Source organism: Cariama cristata, unplaced genomic scaffold (assembly GCF_000690535.1).
Source record: "Cariama cristata isolate BGI_N322 unplaced genomic scaffold, ASM69053v1 scaffold17114, whole genome shotgun sequence".
NCBI classification, from domain to species: Eukaryota; Metazoa; Chordata; class Aves; order Cariamiformes; family Cariamidae; genus Cariama; species Cariama cristata.
In genome coordinates this window covers 4,217-13,424 of record NW_009611424.1, presented here as the reverse complement: position 1 = coordinate 13,424, position 9,208 = coordinate 4,217, and the positions used below count along the sequence as shown (strand labels likewise).

At 38.3% G+C, this 9,208-nt stretch overlaps 1 protein-coding gene across 1 annotated transcript; it reads right to left on the bottom strand.

Moving 5' to 3' along the window:
* Nucleotides 1–4,326: 4,326 nt before the first annotated feature.
* LOC104160190 (phosphatidylinositol 3-kinase regulatory subunit alpha-like) lies at nucleotides 4,327–8,814 on the bottom strand (the record flags this gene model as incomplete). Its single annotated transcript, XM_009698260.1, has 4 exons — nucleotides 4,327–4,406; nucleotides 4,606–4,807; nucleotides 5,688–5,819; nucleotides 8,740–8,814. Coding segments are annotated over 4 exons (489 nt in total), but the record flags the coding sequence as incomplete, so codon positions are not given.
* Nucleotides 8,815–9,208: the final 394 nt, after the last annotated feature.

Genomic DNA, 9,208 nt, shown 5'->3' with positions numbered 1-9,208 from the left:
GGGCTGCCGCCGAGACAGACCGCCTTGCGCCCGCGCTCCGCGCTGCCGACGGGCCCGCCGACCCCGCGACGTGATGCAGAAGAGTCCCGACGAGGGACAGCGTTCCTACATATTTGTTTGTGTCCCCACGACACTACCGACAGGACTGTGGGCTGAGCCTGACCGCCCCAGCAGGCCAGGGGAGCTTTGTGTCTGATCACAAGGGGAACAGCGTCAGCCTTTACGCTCCCCTGCTCTGGCTGTTACGATAGCACGCGTGCTAGTATTTTGTGCAGCTGTTAGGCAAACTGTCTGCATCTTGGTGATACTGCCAGGACTCTCACCCCATCCCCAGCAAGCGAGCAGTTATGTATAAGGCAGTCTCATTACCTCACTCATTCTTAGCTATGACCCTGTGAGTAGTTAAAACCTACCTCTTCATGCTTAAAACTGCAGTATTTCACAGCTTGAGCCATTATTTACAGCCTAGGAAACAGGAATGAACTGGGATAGTCTAGATGAACCAGCTCAGCTTGAGTTACTGCACAGGCCATCAGAGGCTTCAGTTCATCCATACAGGATGGCAGCTCCTTCCTGCCAGCGCAGTAGCTCTTCCCCTGCTCCTGACCAGCCTGTCTGCCCGCAATGCCACCAACTCCCCATGGCCCTTGCCCTCCCACCACATCCCTCTTCCTCTTTGCCTTCCTGCAACAAAACATACCTTAATCGCACACACCCAAAGCCACTCCGTGCTCCTTAACATCCTCCAACCCCACAGGACCCCCATCTCCCTGAGTTCCCCCCACAAATCGCCTCCTAACTCTCCCATCGCCCCACCTTCCTCTGCAGAACCTGCCTTCCCAGATATCAGCTCCTAACTGACCACGCTGCCCGAGCACCTGCCAGGCCTGACGGACAGCTTTCGGACCTACATCCAGGGTAGGCCTCCTCCAGATGGGAAAGCCAGAAGCCTTTATGATCCTGGAAAATTAACTGAAAAAAACCAACCAATCCAGTGTTCTATACCTACAGACAGCCTATTCTTCAATATTTACCTCTAAAAGCACACATGCCTTCACACCTCTATTTTGTGTGAGATTCTGTGAGACATAAGCAGCACTGTTAGCTATAATGTTACAATTAAGATACTTTCTTCTAATACTACTGTTTTGAATAGCATATTTAGAGACATGCACTTTGTTTCTGATTGTAAAATCAGCATTACTCTTATAATTAAAGCCTATGTAGCTGTTCATCAAGTTGGGGTGTTAAAATGGGATGCTAAATCACCTAGGTTGCCCACTAACACCATCATTTGGCTCTCCCACTGATAAATTTGAAGAATGAGACAAGAATCAGAAAATGGATCTGGTTACCAATTATTCAAAACACCAACCATTTCTCCAATCTTACTTCTCCTGCAATGTTACCTTGTCTTCACCTACTACACACATAGACACAACCAGCATTTTAACTTTAACTTTTGTGGACGGCTAAGCACTATTCTAATTCACAAACTAAAATGCATAGTTTTTTGTTGAACACTGTGACAGAGGGAAAAAAAATTCAGTCCAGAGTTGTTCTGTGATTTAAAAAAAAAATAAAAATAATCAAGTAATGGCCTAGGAGTAATTCCTGTTTTTGCATCACAGTGTGCAAAGCATCACTCTAGCTATAAGATGTCCAATTAAAGATGCCCAATTTAATTTTAAGATATCTTAAGATACAAGGTTGAATTGCATACTTTCTATTGCTTTAAGGCAAGAAGGATAATTAGTGGTGATGGGATAAGAAAAAACCCCAGCTGTGCAAAGATCTCCTCCCTATTCAGATCAGTTATCTCCAACACTACATTTAATGTATCTATGTACTGTGTAAGATACCACTAAAACGTCATGCACAGCTCGTTTTAGACATAATGTTTTCAACCAGGCTTGAGAATAACGGAAAGAAAAAGAAAGCAGGAAGCTATCACTCCAGCCTGTGAAAAAGAGAACCAACCTGGCAACATTGGCTTCTCTGTTATCAGTTAGTTGTCACTGCGTTATTATCAACAAGTAAGATTCTTTCTGCTTAAAACCTCTTAATTTCTGCACTTTAAAAAAAATCTATTATAGATTGTAATTCTCAGAATAATTATTTGACAAATAAGTTATCTTTTCTAGGAATCTTCCTTTTATTACAATGTCTCTAAACAATTTTTATGGAAACTCAAGCCACTACAAGCAATAATCTTGAAGATGATAATTCTAGAAGATGATACATCTTAGAGTCTTCTATGAGAACTATAAAACAGAGCACTTCCGATGATCGAGTCACTGAATGATTTTGGTGTGGAAAACAGACTCGTGTCCTAATTCTGTAAACTTTCATAACATTCTACTAAGGCTCAACTTTTGAAAATTATTTGAGTGCTTTACAGGCCTAAGAGCAGAGGCTAGCTAACCAGAGAATACAAAGCTTGAAAATTTCTATCTGAGTTTTTTCAGCATATTAACAGATGTGCAAATGTTCTACTAAAAAACATTCCACTGCCCAGGTTGGACTTTGAAATGCACAGGGAAGAAGTTCCATTTTTGTACCAGAACATATGAAAAATCCCAGGAGGACCCTCAAAATAAACTGTTGCATCACGAAATACTAATTAATGCTGAAGCACTATTAAAAACAAGCAGATGTTAGATTATAATTATCAGTGTAGTGTCAAACCCTATAAATCTGATGGATACAGCCACATTTCTTCAAGCACTCTAATGATACTCTCAAGATGACTAGACTCCTTGCCCTCATTAGTAGTTCTGACATCAAGACCTTTCACTTTTATACTTTTCTCACAAGAAGCAACTCAGGATGATACGCAACCAAGTGATTTCTTAAGTCCAACTTAAGAAACTCTCACTGTTGACCTACCTTTGTAACCTCCCAATCAGTGCCTCTAGCCATATAAATTTACATACTCTAAAGCATTTGCAAACATATAAGAAAAAAAAAAGCTATCAGCAAACTCTTTAGAATGTTAGAGGATTCAATAATGTATTTTGTTTTTTAAGGCTTATAACAGGTGGCAAAAAGTAATTCTTTAACAATTAGCAGTTATTTGCTGATTCTTAGTGAAATACGACAAATAGTCATTAGAAGTTTGAACTCTCCTGGTTGTTACGAAGCATTAAGAGGAAAAATACACAGTGGCTCTGGAAATGCCTGCTTAACTATTTTGACAAAATTGAACAAAACCAAGTAGGTATAAACTAGCTGAAAATAAGTGTACACTAAACGTCAGGGAAAGGTTCCTAACTAATAGAGCTGGCAAGGTTGGAAAAGTCTTTCAATGAAAGCAGTAGGAACAAAAATCTTAGCCCTTTTCAATTAATCTTCATTAGTTGATGAAGGGAATTATACAATGTGCCTACCTGAAATACGAGAAATAAGGCATTTTTCTGCTGCTGTGTTCTAGCTCTTCAGATCTTAAGCAGCGCTACAAATCCTACTGCCATGAACTTTACCTTGTACTTTGAATATAGAGGTGGGAAAGCTACAGCCTGCCCAATGTTCTGCCCTATCCTTTGTTCAGCTATTCTCTGTTAATAAGCTGTAAAAGGAATTACTTTAAGCCAACATCTAAAGTCCCCCTACGTTAATAATTTCCTTTGCACATAGTTAGCAACTCTGCCTTGTTCCTACCAAAACCTTGATTTAAAACTGGTAATTTTTGCATAAATTAAAGGTGGAGTTTACTCATTGTTGACTAAATTAGATGCTAACTCACAGAATCAATACCAGTGTAATCTAACTTTCCTGAATGGAGTTTTAATATTTTCTGCATTGTTTACTGATATTGATAAATAAATCTTTTCAGTCTCTGGATTAAAAAATACATATATGTAAATAAAGGGGGAAATCTTACTTTCTTCCGATGATCTCTATGGGATATTGTATGGGATATGGGATATTGTTCTAAGAAAATTTGTCTGGGAGTAAAGTGAAAGTTAAATAAAATCTCCAGAATTTACCCGCCTGCCCCACTGTATAATATGCATTCTATTGGTTTACAGGTCTTAAAAATTAAGAATTCCCATTCACTGTTTACTGAAAAAGAAATTAAAGTCCTAAGGCTGTACAAACTACGGCTACTACAATGATTTTAATAAAAAGACAATTTCTTATAAAACAAATGCTGCATACCACTATAGAACATACAAACAACTTCCGCTTAGTTCTGTAATTATGCACTTTTGCATTAAGTTTGATTTAAAAAAGAAAAACAATGAGCATTTACTGTCCATAAGTAGAATTTTAATATTTAAGAAAACAATGGTATATAACTTTAAAATTAAAAATAGTTTTTACCTGGTACAGGCTCTCTCTCATTCCATTCACTTGTGATTAAAACCTCTAGGATTTTTATGTGGTGTTCAGTATTATCAGAGCTGCAAGAGATGGATTAGGCAGTAAGAACCAGAAAAAATGCAAAAGTTTACATTAGAATTATTCAAAAAACATTGGAAAAATTTACAACAATGCCCTCTACATTATAAGTAAGGTCAGAAAATTAATTCATTAAACTTACTTTTGTATATAACTAACCCATATTTACAGTACAAAATATAATAAAAATGACCTACGTACCTTGCTATCTGGAATTTGAAAAGCAGAGGGCTGAAAATTTCAGCCAGAGACCTTGCATTCAAGAGATTTTTGCTGGAGGCTTGACAAACTCTGAGGAAATGTTTGAGCAAATACTGGAGTGTGAGCCAATACTGGGGAGGTATATTTGGAGATCTGATGAGTTTCTTCAGCAACTGAGCATATTCCTCCGAGCTCTGCACTTCTGCAAGCAAAAAGATAAAAGGCTCTTGATATCAGGGCAGGAACACTCAACAGGTAAAATGAAACTATGTATGATTCCTTTGGAAGCAACAATTTTACAGAAAAAAAAAAATTCTGTCCTTCACTAGTGCTGTAAGACTTCTTTCTTCTTTTGAAAAAAGTGAAATGCTCAGGGAAGAGTAAAGAACAAGTACTTAAAAGTCAAATGGAAACAGATATGCATTTTGGTAAAAACCACAATGTTTTCAGAGTGTACTGGTAGAAGTCTGTCTTGTGTTTAGCGTCACACATGATTGGGCAATTTTGAGATGCACTAGATAAGTCTCACAGGTGCCGTTCTAACTTTGAAGGTTACCAGTTACAATATCCTGTCCTGAGATATATAACAGAATACTTGGCTCATGTGCTGAAAGCCTGTAAGTTGTACTTGTTTGAGATGACCACTGTAGATGATGAATCTTACATGCATGTATTTCTCACTTCATGATCTGCAACTCCCAACATACTGCAGAACACCATGACCTCCAATACATTTACTTTGTCAGCACTGATAAAAAGTTAAAAATTAGCTTTCTGCATACAGATAAGTCCTTGATTTTTCGCCCTAGTTTTTCTATAGTCATTCTGCTTACTAAAATGAGAACTGTGTTATTCTTTATATTTTACATTATGTTTACCTAAACCGGTAACTAAATAACACGTGTCTAGATCTGAATTGAAACAGCTTTCATCAAAAGTGGTGAAAGTATGTAAGTTTTCTGAGATGCTGCCAGGTTGTGCAAAATCTTCCCTGTTCTGTGGGTGACAGCTGAACCACTGGATATTCAGAATTTTAACAAAAGCTTTTTTGTCTGACATTTGAAATAATGTGATAACCATACCTTGAGATACAGAAATCATGTCACTGTAAACAGCTGCTGGAATGATGGGATTTGGCAGGTCCAGGAGATACCTCTTGAGAGCATCTGATAAGGTGTGCACATCAAATGTCTCTAAATCCAATGAGGAGGCATCTAAAGGAAAAGAGCAACATATATTCTAGACATTAGAAACTGGTAAAAATACACAAGCTTATGATATTAGGGCTTTATACCAAGGCAAAACTGCTAACATATCTGTTTTACAGGGAACAACTTGCAAGAAAGAATGTAAGATACCAAGAAATATCTTTGAGATGAAGAACATACAGTGCTCAATACCACGCACAGGCCTTTGGCATCCGATGAACCAAATGGCTTCCACAGACGTGTGTTGCCTTCCATCATAAACAGTGCAGGGCTGAACTCAGAATAACGGTAGTGACTTTGCTGCATGTTGGCAATGTTATGGAACCTCAGAATATTTTTAACAGGACTCTGTTTTACCTGTAAATATTTTGTGTAAGAAGTATTAACCAAGGGTTTGGGCAAATGCAGCTTTTCTGCTGGTAGCTACTCCTATTATGACTGGAAGTTTGATTAACAACTGGGAGCTTCAAGTCTGTAAATATTCATGTGAGTAAGTGGAAACAAATATACACATGCAAAACTGGGTGCTTGGTGTTTCATGCAGCTGTTAGGATTTATCTTGTAAAACCTGATACACTTCCAGGACAGTTGGGACTTGGGCTAAGGTTTGGGAGTGTCACATAAAAGACTACTTGTTAGAGTTGGAGCAAGGAATATCAGCAGCAAAAATAAAAATAGGAAAATACAAATGCTTACTTAGCACAAAGAAGATTACAGTTCCTCTTAAAACACGAAACTCTGGTGGAGCAAAGTCCAGAATGTTTATAGAAAGATACCCATTTGGTACAAGAATTTAGAGGTATCAATGCTGACCAACTTTCTAGGCTAGCCAAGTCACCTGCAAAATAATTCCTGAACCTATTTGGCCAGTTTAAACCAAATTCAACAGGGAGGTAGAGGAATCAGTTATGTGTTGTGTCTGCACGCACTGTGAAAAGGGCAGCCAAGAGGGGGTGGTGAGAAACTTAGTGCTCCTCCACCTTCTTTCTGTTTTCCCCAAAGCAATGCTTCCAGTATGAGCTCAATTCTTATCAAATACCAAAGAATTTTCATAAGAAAAAAGACATTCGGAATGGCTCAGATGATAAAAAACTTGCAGTGTGGGTATAAATTCTACAAGAGCAATTAGGTGTCAGAGTCCAATCACAAATTCATAAGAAATAGTTTTCATTAGTTTTGTTGCTCATACGATGTTTTATTTCATAAGTCTTGTTAAATCCTGGTTCTTTCAGTGTTGATCCATTCTCTGAAGTATATCCCATATTATTATAATAAATACATGAGTAAGAATAAACTTGTGGTACTCTGCAACAATTTAGGTGTAATGTCATAAACAGACCTGAACTCTTCCAATCTGCCGAGCTGGCCAGATGCAAGTCAGCTTTGATTTTGGAGCCAGATAGCACTGTATTAAAGCTAACAGGCAGTTATCCAATTAATATGGAGAGCATTTTAATTGTAAGCAGAACAGCATACTAATGCAGCTCACAACTTTGAGACCAAAGCTGACTTTGCTCTCTGAAATAGCACTCTGCTAATTCAAAGAGAGTAGGCGGAGGAGATGAGATCTGTCTGTATCTATGTATCTGGACACCCACTGCACCAGCTCTGTCCTGGAAGATTCTGATGCTATCTTAAAGAGAACTCAGAAAGATAAACTATTACTAAAGGGTAAATTCCTGTTTTGTTTTCTCAAACCTAATTACATTTTAAATAAGAATACATGTAAACCACAAGTTCTAGATCTCAGGAGATAGATGAACCTTTCATAAAAGTACACCTCAGTTTAGAGACTTAAAAAGGGATTCAGATAAATTAAGAGATACATTCATATTGGTGTCATAGAAAAATCTGGATTTATTTGGACTGAAAAATATAATTACAACACTAAAAATATGGCTTAGGTTGCTAGCACCATGTGCATATCTCCTCTCTCTGCTTGCATTCGTATACTTCTTCACTCCCACCACAATCAGCAGAGGATAGGATGCTCTTTTGATTTGAAGGTACAAACAACTCATAGTATCATATCTTGTTCATCTTGTTAATTTTTGCAATTACTAAAAAGGAAGAGAGCTAATTCAGTTTGAGTTTGCTTCCTTTGTCCCTTTGGCAACATGGTGTGTAACTAGTTTCGTTTTCTAGCCTTGTATTTTTGTGCTCTTTTATGCAAGTGGAAGTTCACACCCCACATTGCACCCCAGGGTGCAAAGGTGTGGTCAGACACTCCTCCTACAATAGCTCGTGATGTCTCATACTGCAACTGAGTGTTGCCATACCAATATATTCTGGCCTGAAGCAGAAACATAGTACCAAAAAGAGAAGGAATTCTATTTCAGGAACTTGAACGTGTATCTGGTGTCAGTGGTGTAGCTGCATTTTACTGTCCAAAACCTGAGAATCCAGCCTACTGCAGCAACATTAATTCAATCCTTTCCCTTCCAGTATCATCTCTGTAGCAGGCAGGGAATGTGCAACTATTGCCTCCCCATCTACTGGACCAAAAATATGCACACACAGAATTGTATATAAACAAATGGTCATTTGTTTACAAAATAATAACCTGCAGCTTTACAAGAATAGTGTATCTTTATTGTGCTTCTGAACAAAACACCTTGTTTTGATCTGTCCAGCTAGATTGTCAGCCCTTGAACAAGCAAGTGACCAAGAAATGATTAAAATAATTATTCTTGGGAAAAAAAAATACAGCGTGGAGCCATGAAAAAAAGACAACCTGTAAAAGTGAAAAATACCTTTCATATTAAGTGTAAAAGTTAGAAACCTTTTTTACTTATATTTGTCTTTTCAATATTGTATTATTCAGGACCAGCACATACATATTTAAGCTGAGTAGGGGAGCAAAGAAAAGAGGAGTGGTCTGACCACAAAATGTGTCCAGTGCTTTAAGGAAGACAACTGTACTTACCACATTCAAGAATTTGTCTTAATTCTGCTGAGCTGCTTGAGCCTTGTGTTCCATACAAAGGTGAGCACTCCAGACCTTCAAAACAAAAATCAATGGGATATGTTAATATTCCAGTGACTGTTGCCATGACACAACATACTTCTGTTTTCTTCAAATAAGTACTTACAGTATAAATTAGCAACATTCTCTTACCACCATCCACCTACCACACTACAGAGTGTGATTGCTTTTTAAGGCTGTAAGACACCTCTTTGTACATGCAAACTGCTGTGTCTGCATAAAGCACTGACCAAGGAAGATCAAAGCAGATCCATGTACTCCGTACAACTCTCCATGGGCTGACTGTAGAAGACCAGGACGAGGAAACAGATTGACATTCCCCAGGGAAGAAAAGAGCTTGCAGGCGCAACATCGGAGCCTGACCTTCCTTTACACTTCACATGCCAGCTGGAAACACCAGGTCTTTCAG